Source organism: Myodes glareolus, chromosome 3 (assembly GCF_982192425.1).
Source record: "Myodes glareolus chromosome 3, mMyoGla1.1, whole genome shotgun sequence".
NCBI lineage: Eukaryota > Metazoa > Chordata > Mammalia > Rodentia > Cricetidae > Myodes > Myodes glareolus.
In genome coordinates, this window is record NC_142028.1 from 42,680,691 (window position 1) to 42,697,094 (window position 16,404).

A 16,404-nucleotide genomic window follows, 5' to 3' on the forward strand; every position below is an offset into this window, starting at 1 on the left:
ATCCCAAACAATCAACTGTTTTTTTTGGAAAATGCTCCATAAACAAATAAGTTCCCAGCAAAATTTACCTCCGTTTTAAGGGTATATGGGAAGTTCACCAAGTTAGTTAGATCATCTTCAGACATATAAGCTAATATAAATAATTGAGAACATTTAGATTATGTTCTCTGGACCGGGAGGTGGCTCAGTGATTAAAAGTGCCTGCACCTAAAGCTGAAGGGCTGGGTTTGACCCTTAGGACCCACATAACGGAAGGAGAAACCGATGCTGACAAGCTGGCCTCTGATGCACTGTGGCGTGACTCCCACCCCTCCCCTACAACATAAATAAATACAGGTAAAATTATCTTCTCTGGCCACAATGGATCACACTACAAATCAGCAATGATGTCGGGACAACTTGAAACTATTTGGAAACTAAGCACCTTATTTCTGAATAATTCTTGAGTCAGAGAAAGGAATAAAAGAAATGTAAAACTCTTTCGAGTTGGGATGGCCGGGAGAGCGCCCTGCGTGATAGCATGTGGGACTGAGCACAGCAGATCTTCAACGCTAAGACTTAGAGGATTATGTGCAGATTAAATGCTCGTTAGAAAAGAGAAAGGTCTTAAATCAATGTTCTGAGCCAACACTTAAGAAAATAAACAGAAGAACAAATTAAAACCCGACACCCTCAGAGCAGATGTAGAATTGAAATCAAAAGTAGGAAAAGTTACTAAAAGCAAAAGCTGGTATATGAAAGATAATATTCATAAACCTGTAGATAGGCTTATGAGGGGAAAGAGGAAGCAGAGGTAAATTTAAATTTCACTATGCAGACTGTCCAGGGGTGATCCCTTAGCGTGGCAGCAACTGCTTTAACCCTGTCCTGGAACTCTCTGTTTCCTTAGCATCCCAAGGAGCTCTCAGGATGCTGAGGAAACAGGCAGTTAATAGTGCTCCTACTGCATCTGGACCATGGTAGCGCACATCGTTAATCCCAGGAGGCAGGGGCAGGTGGATCTCTGAATAGGCCAGCCTGATCTACAGAGAGAGGTCCAGGGCAGCCAGGGTTACACAGAGAACCCCTGTTTCAGGGTGTGTGTGTGCGCGCGGGTTGTGGGGATGCTTGCTGCTTTTTCATAGGAGCTGAATTTCTAGTACTCACATTGGGTGATTCACAATGGCCTATGACTCCAGATCCAAGGGATCTTATAACCTCTTCTGGCTCCCATGGGCACCATGTATACACATGGCAAGCGTGTGCACACGCACGCGCGCACACACACACACACACACACACACACTTTAAAAACAATGAAAACACAACATAGATTCTACTTATCTAGAACCTTTTCATCTTGCACTACTGAATATTTTTATAACTGTCCACTCCTGCCCCTCCTCTGCTTTCATGAGTTTGAGGTGTTACATGCTTTATGTGAAGTAGGGGCCTGAAGTATTCCTTCTACTGTGACTCGGGGATATTGCCTAGCGGAATGCTTCCATGGTTGATCCATGCTGTGGTCCATGGCAGGATTCCCTTTCTTTCCGTGGTTACATGGTGCTTACACATGCACATATCACCATTTATTTACATATCATCCATCAGTGGACACGCAGGCAGTTTCTGCATCGTGGTCATTTTGAAGAAATGTTGCAATCATTGTGGGAGAGAAAGCTTCTCTCAGAAATCCTGACTTCAGTACTTTTGGATAAATACACTGGAAGTCTGATTTTTGGATCATATGTTAGCTGTATTTTTAAGTGGTTTATGTTTTTGGTTTGTGTGTGTGCATGTATGCGTGCATGCATTGTATGTGTGTTTATCATATGTGTATACTGGTGTTCATACCCATGTGCATACAGGAGGAGGTCAGAGGAAGATATTGGGTATTCTGATTTATATCATTCTCCAATAGTTTCTTTAGGACGGTATTTCACTGCACCTGGAGCTGGCCTGGCAGCCGGCAAGTCTCACAGACCCTTATAACATGAGGGCCTGCTTGTTGGGGTTTCTGTCCTGCCCAGTTCCCACAGTCGCTAGGTTCCAAAGAATCACACAGAAGGTCTACCTAAGTTATAAAACTGATTGGCCCACTAGCTCAGGCTTCATAATAACTTTTATAACTTATATTAACCCATTATTCTAGTATATGTTAGCCACATGGCTTGATACCTTTTTCAGTGGGGCAGGTCACATTCTGCTTCTTCAGTGTCTGGACAGAACTGCAGAGGAATCAGCTTTCTCCTTCCCAGAATTCTCCTGTTCCCATTGCCCCATCTCTATTTCCTGTCTAGTTGTCCCACCTATTCTTCCTACCTGCCGATCAGCATTTATTTAAAACACAGTTGACAGAATACAATTGTCCTGCACCAGACCCTTCTGTCTCCACCCCCACAGTAATGGGATTATAGGTATGCATGTAGCTATACCCAGCTTTATGAAGCATGGGTGTTGGAAGTTGAACTTGGGTCCTCATGTTTCCACAGCAAATACCGGTAGCCACTGAACCATCAACATGGCCTCTGTTTCCAAGCTTTTGAGGCACCACTGTATTTTGGCTGTGCCTGCACAATCATACATAGTACAGAGGACTTTATGAGTATATCCTTGCCAATAATTGCTATAATTTCCTGTTTTCTGTCTCTGTCACTATTCTTATAGTATTCACCCTAGTAAGTGTGAAGTGTTCTCTCACCGTGGCTTTGATTGACATTTTCACTGTGATTAGCAATGCTTTCATGATGAGTTTTCCCACACACCTTCTGCCCATTTGTGTATCATTAATGGAAAATGGCCTCTGTGTGGTTTTGTTCATTTTTTATTTGTAGTTAAAATACTGGAATTCTTTGCACCTTTGAGCATTAGCCCCTTATCAGATTTTTGATGTGCAGATATTTTACCCATTCTGTAGTTTGTTGTTTCATTGTGATGTTTGTGGTATAGAAGGTTTTGATTCTGATGCACACTCATTTGTCTGATTTTGCTTTTGTTGCATCAGCTTCTAGTGGGATGCTGAAGAATTCACTGCGAAGGCAAAGTCATGAAACTGTTCCTGGAAGCTTTCTTCCAGGATGCTGGTGCGTGTGTGTGTGTGCGTGTGTGTATGTGTGTGTGTGTGTGTGTGTGTGTGTGTGTGTGTGTGTGGTGCGTGCTGTAGATCAAACCCAGGCCCTCACTCATGTTGCATAAGCATTCTACTAATTCAGCGCCCCACCACCCCCACCGCCAGCTAAAGGAGTTGGCATTTATTAATGTGTTGGTCAGACAGGTACAAAACCTGCTTTAGGATCCAAGGCTGTCTCTTAGACTACAAACTGCAAAGCCTTGGTTTGTCATGCAGATTAGGTTAGCTAGACCTGCACTGTCCCATCTGAGACTTTAGTGGCAGGTCCCATTACTGACAGTGAGAGGAAGAGCCGGGCATCTCACCCTCACTGAGAAAACTGAAGAGTTCAATGACGCCAGCTTCATCCTAGGCAGTGGAGCACAAAGCAGCAGCTACTCCGTCCTCTTTGCATTTGGGGACCGCTGATGGGACTCTCTGTGAAGTCTCTCACCATTGGGAGGGTCTGAGGGCTATGATGGAAAAAAATTTGGGGCTGCAGGGGAAAAAGAATTGATGGCTGTACTGGAAGGGACAGGCATAGTTTTGGCTGGAAAGATCTGGTACAGTCCCGTTTCCTGACGGTCACTGTTGCTCTTTTATCAGTTTGACCCACGTGTCTTGGAGCCAAACCCTCACAGTTATCTCTTTTAGGTTGAGTTTCAAAGGATGGGCCTTCTGCAGGTTTTTTTTTTTTATATGGCTGAATGCAGCCTCGAGCTCTTCATGATGTTTGTGGGTAAACAAAGTCATTCTTGATGCTTCTTTGATAATGTGGAATTGGCTAAATCCTGTGGTGTCCAGTGCATGCTGGGTTCACCCACATCACTGAAGGGGTGTGACTAGGACTCACCTGGGACACTATGTTCATCAAAGGTATGAGACCAGCTGGGTCCTGTGGTGTCAAGCTCATTTGGGTGGAATCATTTGGGACAATAAAAGTATCTGTGTTCTGTTGGGCCAGTTTTTTTTTTTTTTTTTTTTTTTTTTTTTTTTTTTAACTACGGTTAGGAAATAATTAGTACCCTGTGAGTGGCCAGTCCTGCTTCCTGGTTTTCTCTCTGTCACGCAGTTTCTTTATAACTTTTGTAAAAGCTTGAGAATGATTGTATTGGAGTTGGGGAGAAACAACAGGACAAGCAAGTTGTAAACCTCAGCAGCTGCCAGAAGGGATTGGAATGAGAGAGACAATGAGATGTGTCTACTGAGACAGGGCTCAAGCAAGCAGGCAGGTTCAGCAGTGTGGCCAGCCAGCACTGCATGGAGGAAGGAAGTTTTAGAGAAAGCAAATATGTCCAGAGGGGCAGGGCACACATGCTTAGGATTTTGGCCAGGATCCAAAGGAGAGCTAGAGAACTGGGAAAGAAAAGGTGATGATTATTGAGTTAGAAATCAGAAATGGGCAGACTTAGCACTGAGGATCTGCCATCAGCTGCCTCTCAGTTTTACTTATTTTTAAAAGCATTAATCCTCACAAATAAAACCACCCAAGGGGAAAGAAATCTAGCAATTCTCTCTCTCTCTCTCTCTCTCTCTCTCTCTCTCTCTCTCTCTTATCACATGTGTGTGTGTTCCTAGTTCTCCAATATCAATAATGAATGTAAAAGGAACTGACTGGTTCTTACTCAGGTGTGCATAGCTTTGTCTGTTTTATTTCTGAGATTATTTCGGTGACCTGACTTGTTCAGCTTGTTTGGACCATAAGAAAATGTGGTGTTCCTAATTGTATTCAGATCTCTTCGAAGTTGAAAACACGCATGCGATTGTCTTCTCCTGCCAGCAATATAACTTGCCTAGACCTTGCTCAGTCAGGTGTGGTAGGCACAATAGTGGCCCCTATGCAGATATCTGCATGGTTATCCGAGAGCCCTGTGAATATGGTACCACATACATATGGTGAAAGGGGGTTTGCAGATGGAGTTGAAGGAAGCCTTGGGATGCAGAGATTTCCTAGGTTATCTGGTGGGAAAAACAGGATCATAAAAGATGAAAGAGGTGGGCTGAAGAGTCAGTGATAGCTTGTGCCAAAGACTCAACTGGCCATATCTGTCTTTAGATAGGAGCCGAAACCAAACCGAGGACTCTTCTAGAAGCTGGTAAAAGCCAGAGAATGGGTTTTCTTCCTAGGTCCTCCAGGAAAGTATAGCCCACCAGATTGTGAGATAATATATTGACATGGTAATAAAAATAAAGTCAGAGTTCTATTGCTGTGAAGAGACACCCTGACCAGGGCAACTCTTAGAAAAGAAAGCATGTAATTTGGGGCTTGCTTTCAATTTTAGAGGGTTAGTCCATGACCATCATGGTGGGGAGCATGTTTCTGGAACAGCAGAGAGAGACACTGGGCTCAGGATGGGCTCTTGAAACCTCAAAACTCACTGCCAGTGACGTCCTTCAAAGCCATGCCTATTCCAACAAGGTCATACCTCCTAATCCTCTAAACCTTTCAAACAATCCCATCCCCTGGTGACTAAGCCTTCAAACCTATGAGCCTATGGGAGCTGTTCTTACTAAACCACCACAGCATCTTAGCCTCTATTTTACTTGGTCATTTGTTACAGCTGCAGGTGGAAATTTGAGTAAAATACATTTGCAGGATTTTTATATTTTTTAAGCAATCACAAGAATTGAAACAGGAGCATCACTTCGTTTCTCTCTTTCCTTCCCTTCCTCCCACTCCCTCCTCCTCCCTCCCTCCAGTCCCTCCTCCTCCCTTCCTCCCACTCCCTCCTCCTCCCTCCCTCCAGTCCCTCCTCCTCCCTTCCTCCCACTCCCTCCTCCTCCCTCCCTCCAGTCCCTCCTCCTCCCTTCCTCCCACTCCCTCCTCCTCCCTCCCTCCAGTCCCTCCTCCTCCTTCCTCCCACTCCCTCCTCCTCCCTCCCTCCAGTCCCTCCTCCTCCCTCCTCCCACTCCCTCCTCCTCCCTCCCTCCAGTTCCTTCTCCTACCTCCTCCCACTCCCTCCTCCTCCCTCCTCCCACTCCCTCCTCCTCCCTCCCTCCACTCCATTGCCATATCTACTAAACTCTCTAGCAAACAGTTTTTTGGTTCTTATTCTTGTCCTCAACTCTGAAGTAGTGGAAGTGTGTACACTTAATGTGCTAAAAAAGATAAAAAGGAGGTCAGGCATGATGGTCACCCTGGGAATCTCAGATTTAGGGAGATGGAAGAATTCCAAGTGTGAATCTTGCCTAGGCTACATAGCAAGACCCTTTTCCCAAAGGCAAACAAACAAAAATGTGTGTGGCCCCACACAAATACCCACAGTGGTGCCCTCAGCATAGGAACTGCCAACATCCCAGGCACTGTTAGGTGCACACATCACCATTCACTTACCCATTTACTGGTTGCCGGACAATTTTGTTGTTTCTAGTATTTTTCTTTTTTTGAGATAGAGGCTCAGAGCCCACGCTGGGCTTGAACTTGCTAAGTATGTAGTTGAAGATGACCTTGAACTTCTCTGATCATCCTCCTGCTTCCATCTTCACAGTCCTGGGATTATGGTTATGTGCCACCATGGTTGGTTTTATGTAGTGCTAGGGACTGAACCCAAGACTTAAGAGTTTCTATTGCTGTGATAAAGTACCATGACCAAAGGCAACTTGGGAAGGAGAGGGTTTATTTCAGGCTTACAGTTCCATGTTATAGTCTTATCAAAAGAAGTCAAGGCAGGAACTGAAACAGAGACCACGGAGGAGTGCTGCTTACTGGCTTGCTCCTCTTTTTCACTTGCTTTTTTTTTTTTTTTTTTTTTTTTTACAGCACCTAAGACCTCTGGCCTAGGAGTGGCAACACTTGCTGAGAGCTAGGCCTTCATACATCAATCATCAATCAAGAAAATGTTCTACAGACGTGCCTACAGGCATTCGGATGGAAACATTTTCTCAATTAAGATTCCTTCTTCCAAGATGACCTAGCTTTTGTCAAGTTGACATGAAACCAGTCAGCACACGATACAAATAGTCTGCCCACAACACGCTATCCCCAGGCTTGCATACAGGTTTTTGTATAGACATATATTTTTATTTCTCTTGGTTAAGTTGTCAGAAGCGGGATTTTTGGATAATATATTGTGTTTAAATTTTGGAATCTGCTAAACTTTTTTCCAAAATGGTTCTGCCATTTTGCCTACCAACAATAGCCGAATTTCAGTTTAATAGTAGGAGGAGAGGTTACTGAGCAACCAGAGAGTCTTCCACCCCATCTCCAAGTCTGTTTGCTATTACTAGATTTCTTATGATTAGCAGACATTCTAAACCACGTTTGCTTTATCCAGTTGGGGGGAAAATGTGACTCAGTAATTTACACATAGTTCATAAATAACAAGACATAATTCTTTCTACTACCCCAGATGGCCTTAATTTCCTTATGCTACCTCAGATTTGCTCTGTCTAAAAACTGACTCAATCCTACATGAGGGAGTGGGGTGTTGCCTTTAAGGGTTCCTGGGTAGGTGAAGGTTCAGGTGGGTAAGAATTCACACATTCATGGAGGCTACCCTAAGCATTGTGTCTTGTTTCTTCCTAATGAAGAAGGTTAAGTGTGGGGGTTTGCTTGTTCAGAGGGACCGACTTAGCTTATGATTTTGAGTTCTGAAGTCGGAGTAACCGGCAGTAAGAGCTGGATCTTTGGTTCTATATGCTTCTCTTTGTGCGCAAGTGGCATATTCATTCTTCCATGAAATCTTGTTCTTTGTTCTCATCCTGTCACCGACGCTGAAGGAGAGCCATGTCCTCATTATGGGTGGAGTGGAGTGAGCGAGAGGGTGAGAAGGGATGGGAAAGGGAATAGGACTCAGGACTGAAGATCTAAAGTGGCCAGGATCATCAGGAGAGTGTGTGCACCTTCTCGGGCTCTTTGAAATTGTCAAGGGAAGTTCTGGGTCTTCATGGTTCCATGCAATATGGCATAGAATTTATATTTAAATGTTAAGTGAAAGACAGTGAAATCGAGGATGATTCATATGCAAAAGACTATATCATTAACGGTTGAGAGGTTCAAATGATAATCTAAGTGAAAATACTTCATAAACCAAAGAAATATATGATTTCAGATGTTAAATATCGTCGATATTTTTCAAAAAAAGAATTCAGATTTTAAATTCAACACTGATCACAAACATGCGAGTGATTATCCGGAAGTTGGGAGCTTTATGACTAAGTTTTTTTTTTAAATGAATTATTCAGTTCAAACCGATAGTTACAACATCGTTAAAATAAAAATGACTGGATGTGACCCAAACATGTCATGTGAAGACATAAAGATTTAAGATTCCCCAGTAACAACAGCAGAGCAATTTAGCAGGAACAGAAAGTAGCTCAGTTGTGCAATAGTGAGCTGAGACTGTGGGTAGGTGTGAGAAGAAACTTTCAGACACAAGGAATGGCCAATATGGATGGAGAGGACAGAGTGGATCCTTGGCATAGAGCATCTTCGTGTTCACAGCGCCCGTGGGAGGAAATGGCAGGATCTCTCCCTTTAGAACGGGGAGAGCTAAGAACGGAAAAGAGTAACTTTCTCAGAGTCAAAACACATAGGTGGTTGAGCTAGCATGAAGGATCTCATTGCCAAGAACCCTGCTCATGTACTCAGGTGGGGTCAGACAACCTTTAGCCTCTAAGCCAATGGCTCTTAACCTGTGGGGCTGGTGGTGGTTCAAATGCCCCTTTCATAGGGGTCGCCTAAGACCTATGGAAAACACAGATCTTTACCTATGATTCATAACAGTAACAAAATTATATCTGTGAAGTAGCAACAAAAATAATTTTATGGCTGGGGGTCACCACAACATGAGGAACTGTATGAAAGGGTCTCAGCGTTAGGAAGGCTGAGACTTCAAGCAAGCCTTGTGAGTCCCCATCTTCTTGCCCAGTGTGGCACCAAATCTTCCAGACGGCTTCCACAGAACGTTCCTAAAAGAGACTTTCTGAGATGCTCTAAGTGATGAATACTCAGAAAGGAGATGGACTGACTTGAAGACATTCGGTAAGGTTAAATTCCTGGATCATCCTGTTGAAGTACTGTACTGTCTAAAGTGCCTGTGACAAGGCCCAGCCTATCTCTGTCTTCTGAGGTGACTACAGAAGTGCTGGCGAATTCTTTCCACCAGTGGGTCCTGCACGCACTGGTGTTGTGGGACTCTGTTGTTGTTCAGAATTCACCGTAGGGGTTTTCTCAAACTCTGCCTTCTTGCTCTATGGTGGTTTTCAGCTTTCTTTTTTCTTTCCAGGCTGGGGTGGATGATGCAGTTTCACTTCTGGCTGTCAGGATTCTCTTTGACACTGGCTTGTCCTGACCTTAAAGTGTGTTTGGTTGCCTACTTGCTATTTTTTTTCAAGTCCTACCCCCAGTAATGTAGAGAATTTATTGAATGAGTTCGGAGAACCAGCATTAAAGATCTGATGGGCTGAGCTGTGCTGTGTACAAGCCGGCACTGTGCTTTTAAATTCTCCATGTTGTTAGGTTTGGGGATGCTGAGCTGGAGGCTGGTTATGTTCCTGAACTGGCTGTGGGATGCTACACAGGGCCCATTGCTAAGGGTGGGAAAGTGTTTGTTATGATCGTAATTGTCTTAATTATAATTGCCGTCATAGCTCTCTCCCCTCAGGTAACTGAGCTCTGCTGGCTGTTCTTCGCGAAGGCCACCCACAAAAACCACACGCATGGCGTTTTACTCAAAACTCAACTTTAACCACCACTTTGTGATGCAAAATCAGTGGAATTTTGGGTACTTTCTGTAAAATCGAAATCTTGCTGGGGGTTTTCCGACATCCCAGTTGGTTAGCAAGAGATCAGTACAGTGAACGAGAACTTAGTAAAGTCGGCTAAACCCTGACTTCTGGGACCGCATGGGACAGCACTGGATGTGAGCCCTGTCAGCTGCAGGGAGCTGCTTGGACTGGGTTGAGATTGGCTCTGCTTTGGAAAGCTGTGGCTAAGTAAGAGGTCTTCTACTCGCTTTCCCGTGCAAGGCAGATATGTTAGCGCTTACCTGTTGCTTATCTCTGCCACAGAGTTTTCGGTCTCCACACAGCATCCACAGTTAGTCCTTTCTCGCTTCTAGACGCTCGTATGAACGAGAGTTGAAAAGAAAGAAAGATCAATGGGTAGTGTTTCCCATGCAAGAGTAGAGGTAGAGAGGGGGTGGCCGCTAAACTAGGCTAGCCCTGTTCTGGAAGGCAGGAAGCCCCTGACTGGGGAAGAACTCGCCCTGTGTCGCAGAAGTCAGGAGATGTCTGTTGGTTTGGAGCCGAGCGCTCAGGAAGTTACTGTGCCCGCCAAGGCTCCAGGTTTCGTCTTTTAAGTTTCATTCCTGCTCTGTGGTTTGGCAGACCGAGCACGTTGTCTTTTAAGTGTGACCTTATCTCAAAAACAAACAGAAAACCAAACAGTCCTACCAGCCAACAAACAAACAAACAAAAACCCAAACAAAAGCAAACCTTGACTTGGTGTGGTAGCAAATGTTTAAGCACATGAAGCCCCAAGGATTTCCTACTGCCAGGGTTAACACTTGGCCTGCCAGTGCTCCTTCCTCATCCACGGAGGTACATTTGAAGGTGACCTGGATCATGATCTCCGAAACAGAGGTGTCAAAAAAGGTGGTGTGTGGAGAAGGTAGCAGAACCAGTAGTCTAGCAAGGGCCCTGGGAGCTTCCCCTGCAGATTCTGTTGTAGCTACAGGGGCTTTGGTGTTGACACCTCCATTCCCAGGGTAGGAATGTGAGGCGGAGTGACATTCTAGTTTCCATTATTTTCTGCTGAAGTTGGCAGCCTGAATGAAGATTTTTATCTTTGGTGACAGGATTCAAATGAGACACGACAAACCTGTAAAAGCTGCCACCTGAACATGTCAATGCAGAACTTTCCAGTGAGCTGGATGGGACGTGGGGAGACACCCCACACGCTGCCAGTCTCACTGTATTGGGCAGCTTGAGAGATCAAAGACAAAGCCCAAGGGAACGAGCAAGTCCTTGCTGGCTGCGCAGTATTGTGATATTGAGTACAAGTGCCATTTTGGTTTCAGACAAAAAGCACGTATCCCTTGAAGGCTTACCTTATGATGGAAAAATTTTAAACTGACTGGAAAATTGATTTATTTTGGGTTGCCCGGTTTCTATAGTGGAAGCATCAGTTATGAAATTGCCCATTAAGTTGGACTTTAATTCTGACCCAGTTCTCTGAGCTGGGTGGGAATTAGTTCTATTTACCAAAACATGGAGGAAACCGGCATCAGAAAAGAGCAGTCACAGCCAGCTTTGCTTCAGAAGGGAACTAGTTTTTCTGTATTTGGATGGAAGAATGAGATCAAAGTAACTATCATAAATGGTCTATGACAAGACCCTGACTGTGGGGGAGTGACCCAAACAAACTTCAGTGATTCCTGATACTTCCACCTGGTAGATGCCAAGTTAAAGATCCCCACACCAAACAGAGCACCCTGGATCTTGTTACAGCATGCCGGGTGCCTGTGACAGCCTGGTGGCACTCGGTCACCTAGAAGAATAAGTTCGATATGAAGTAGCCTCTGGTATTTGTTCTACCGGTTTCCCATAGACTATAAACTCTTGTTTGTTTTCTAAAATCAGGTCAGCATTTCCGGAATTAGTCTGGTAACCAAACCAGCTGTAGTTTAACTCTGTCCTAATAGGAAGAAAGCCCAACTCTGGAATCTCTCCTAAGTCACAAGGAAATGCCAAATGAAAGTCACCAGCCAGTTGTAGTATTCTGCATTGTTTATTAAATATAATTATGTATGCATTTACAAACTTGACTTGCTTCAGAACTTGGCTTACGGTTCAGTTTTTAAACTTTTGTGCAGTGACGGTCCTAGTAAAACGAGACCCAGGTACAAAACGAGGCAACAGTAGAAAACCGTCCCTGTTACACTTCGCACCTATCCAGAAAAGAAATTACGTGACAAAGAAAGAAATCCAAAACGTGGCTCTTTCAGAACAGCATTGTCAGTGTTCAGCTATGCATCCTAAGGGGCAGCTCCTACTCTGTCTTACAAGGACATATACATATATTCATAATAACCTCTTACTAGTGTACTGTGTTGGTTCAAATGAAAATCTAGAAGCCATCAGCTAACTCCTTTGCCTATGCTGTGACATTCCATTCACCAGGGAGATGACACTTAACGGCCAGCCATGTGCTGCTATCCCAAACGTCGTGTAAAAAGTTCCCTTTAAAAAAATTCCATCGATTTCCTTGCAAGCTAACGTGTTAGCCTCTAACAGGGCTTCTCTTAAAGAAATACCTTAAATGATTAATTTTGAAGCTTAAAAGTATCTTTGAAACTAAAGTTGTTTTTCTTAAAATGAATGCTGTTTGAACAGTTCACAGACCTGGAGTTATCACTAGGAGACAGGCGCACCAATGCCAGTAGCAATGAGAAACAGCATAACCATAGGATAATTACAAGGTACAAAATTGCCCAGGGGCAAGAAACTCGCTATTAATATAATTTGGGCAGCAGCATCATTTGATATTTAACCATTTATTACATAAGTATTAACATATCAGCTTCAAAGACACGCACTCCTTGTTGGACACTCAGGAGTTACAAAGTTATGGTGATTGCATAATTTGTATTGCACAGCCTTATAAAAAACATAAATACTGGCTATTCTAGTTTTAAATACAAAATACATGTCATATACTTTTAAATCTATAATCTGGTTCAAGTGCAAATCAGGTACTTTCTGTAGTCCTTCCAAAAAAGGCATTTTTTAATAATTTTGGCACTAGTGACAGGTCACCATGCCAACAGAGCTAATTACAATACATAAGTCCAAACCTCTGAGAGTTGCAATCATATACATACAATACAAAACGGAGTATTTACAAATGTACTAAGCACACATGGAACCTTAGTGGGCGCAGGAGAACTAATGAGCCATACCCACGCCGGTAATAATTTAAAAAGGGTGAGTATAGTCCCTCTGTCTCGTTTGCTTAGGCTGGCTGCTGTGGGTTGACATTCATGTGAGGAGGATGTCCTAGAAGGCCGATTCTTTGTTTCTGCTTCCTCTGTTCTGTCATCTGGAAAGTTAAAAAGTTTCATCATTACACTCAGACACTTCCTGTACGTCAGGTCACACACTGAACCATAGATTTACCTCTGTGGTTACGGGTTATACTGAAACCCACTTTCTACAAATAGTGTACACACACACACACACACACACACACACACAGAGAGAGAGAGAGAGAGAGAGAGAGAGAGAGCTTCAAAAAGGACATCTTTCCGCAGAGTGGGGAATTCTGTGGCCCATCATGCAGGGTGACATTTGTCACAAGAACTGCTTGCTACTTGTTTCACAGAGAAACAAAGGGAGAAGAAGCACCGGCTTTGAGATTATTTCTGAAAACCATTTCCAAGTGATGGGGAGACTCATTGGAAAATGGTAGCTTGCTTTGATTCCGACACATCACTATACAGAAAAGCTGTGTTTTTAGAATCCCTGGGTCTGACACTTTGTGCCTACATTCTTCAGGGGGTCTTGGGTTCCTTGCCTCAGTGATTTAAGGTGAGAGGTTCTCACATCCCCAGGATGCAGGCTAACTAATGCTAAGTAAACAGAGCTCTGGTCACCGTGCTGTGATCAGGTACTCAATTTCAGATCTCATCAGGAGAGACCATTTCTCAGTGTAGGTTCCCATGAAAACTGCGCTCCCAGCCCAAAGCGAGGTTGATTTTCTTCTGGTTGTGAGGCTGAGCTCTCCCTCTGGACCTCTAGCTCTCTCCTGGGTATTTTAGGACTCAGTTCTCCGCTTGAGAGAGTTTTCTTAGCATTGTAGGGACCACTTCTGAACTTGAGGCTCACAAGTTAACTAAGATAATAGGCCCTATGAATGCATATTAGATTAAGTTATGTGCAAACAGCATAAGGCTTAGGGTAGAACGGCAAAAAATTATAGACTTTGGAATCAGATAGCCATTTACCTCAATCTAAAATGTTATTTATCTCCTGCCAATTTGCTCATTAGTCTGTGTAATGAAGGTAATTCCCGTCTGGTGGGTAGAAGGCTAAGGGCATATGCAGATGTCTTAGTACAGTGTCATATACAGGATGCTTAGGTTTCAGTTTTCACCTCAACCGATTTCCGGTACATTCCTAGTACACTCACTTTGGTTCAAGTTTAAAGTGGTGATGTTTTGCCTTCTCAAAGCTGGGCACTTAACAGTTTAAGCCAAGATACTATCTTTGGACTCCTATAATTTAGACGAAAAGATGAACAAAGACTGAACACTTCCACGTGGAAGTGTTAAGTGAAAGTTTCTGTAAGGAACTGAATGAAGATATTCTGGACAGCCTCCCAAGTTTACACTCCCAAGTTCATCTGAAGAAGGAGATGTTTCACACGGCACATGGGAAATACCCATTGTTTCCTTAACATGCTAGCTACCTGCTCATCTTATTGGTTCACAGTTCAGAGAGGGTTTGATCACCTCAACTGCTCTCTAGATAGGCAATCTTGTGAGGGAATCCATTTATAATCTTGATAATTTCAAGTATTTAAATAGATTTAGAAATCTTGGCAGGTTTACTCTCTATGCAAGGGCACTTCCTAAAGCATCCTTGTGAAGCTGCTGACACCTTACAGTTCAGAGCTGGCCCACACAACCTTCTCCACAATGCTTTCAGTAGCTGTTGGTACCAGAGAGAATGTTTACAGCCACAGGCCTCATCCCTGCTCAGTACGCCAGCTACTCAGTCTTTGTCTTAAACACCAGTTATAAAGCGTTCTGCCTGCTGGCGAGTGTCTGGCTTCACTTAGAGCCATCGACGGCTCCCTTCCTCTTGGTCCGTATTTCTTTTGATTTATTTTAAGATGGCTGGCGCATCGTATTCCTACTGTCATAGAGCAGAAAGGTCCATGGTGTTGGAGGCTAGTGGCCAGTCCTTAAACCCTGATCATCTCAAGTCCTAATACATATGGATCTGGTTTTGATTGTTTCCATAAAATGGTTTTTCAATGGTTCAGCACAAAAACCACACAGCAAAAACATAAAAATATAGGCAAAAGGGACCACAAACAATATGGTACATCAGGTCTGCTGTGGGGGCCTAGGAATATTTCTAGTGAGTTCCTAGATGCTGAAGATGTTGCTGGTCTGTTTCTGGAGAGCTGAGCATATACATTGTGTGCATGTTTTCATATACTCAAGTGCTTCCTTTCTCTTTTATGAAGACAGGTCTTAGAGACAGTTCTCTGTGGCTAAGAATAGAAAGCACACCATTTGACTGTGTGATCTGCATTAACCTTGGCCTTTTAGACAGGAGAAAGCCATTTAACACAATGCCATTGGAAGAACTGGGTATCACTTCATAACAGCTAGAAGGTAGTTAAATAAAAAAAAAAAACAAAACCAAGAACTAAACAAACCCCCCAAAGCCATAAAACAGCTAAGGACTAAATCTGCTTTGAAAGGAACCAAGACCAACAGTACTGGCCACTTAGCTTTCCTACCATTCCTGCCTGATTTCAAATAGTTTCTGTCTTAACTAGCTTCACGCAAACTTTTTACACCTACCTATAGACATACACGCCTATCTTACCATGAGGTACCACTCACTATGTTTAAAGTACCACACACATGATTGAGTCAAGAAATAGAAATAATGACCCAAATCTATCCTAATCTCACACAGTGTACGCACTGGACATCCAAAGCAAAACTGGCTCCTGGTAAAAGTCTCCACCAGGTTCACACCTAAAGTACCCGAGTCATGGAAAATGTCCGAGCTGTAGAACATTACAAATTCTCAGAGTCTCCATTTAGCTGAGGTTGGACAGCTGAAGCAAAGCAGTGCCTCACAACTATACAAATACAGGAATTACCTGGAATGTCTCTGTGTTGCCTTTTGGCTCTTGTCAATCACTTTATAAACCAGACGGAAGCAACGTCAAAGAGACCTTGCACAACACAAGAACACTAGATGCAGAATGGATGACCAGGTAGTGACTGAAAGTTGGCACAGCGATGAAGCTCGCTGACAGTACAAAGATACCTTAGTCTGGCTCAAAACAGATCTTCACACTCTCTGAAAAGCCTCCAGTTCCACATGGAGAAGCATCCTAGTTACTGAGAGTCCAAATAGCCAGGGAGGTCTAGTAACCAGAATTCCTTCCTATGGTTCTCTAGTCAGTCAGGCTCAAATGATGAGCCCCAAATGCTCAGATGTTCAAACAAAACAAGAACAAAACCAAGAACAATGAAAACCCCTAAAACGAAACCTCCAAACACAGCCTCTGCTGAATGCAATTCTACTGCTTCTATATTATTGTTCAGCCCCTTAGAGGTGCCCCA

The 16,404-nt window shown here is 43.6% G+C and overlaps 1 protein-coding gene across 1 annotated transcript in view; it reads right to left on the reverse strand.

Moving 5' to 3' along the window:
* Positions 1-11,800: 11,800 nt before the first annotated feature.
* Itpr1 (inositol 1,4,5-trisphosphate receptor type 1) overlaps positions 11,801-16,404 on the reverse strand; it is a 337,447-nt gene continuing 332,843 nt past the window's right edge. Inside the window, exon 62 of the mRNA XM_087904450.1 lies at positions 11,801-13,130. Within this exon, the coding sequence (XP_087760576.1) occupies positions 13,044-13,130 (87 nt within the window). The 3' untranslated portion in view covers positions 11,801-13,043. The remainder of the gene's footprint in view (positions 13,131-16,404) is intronic.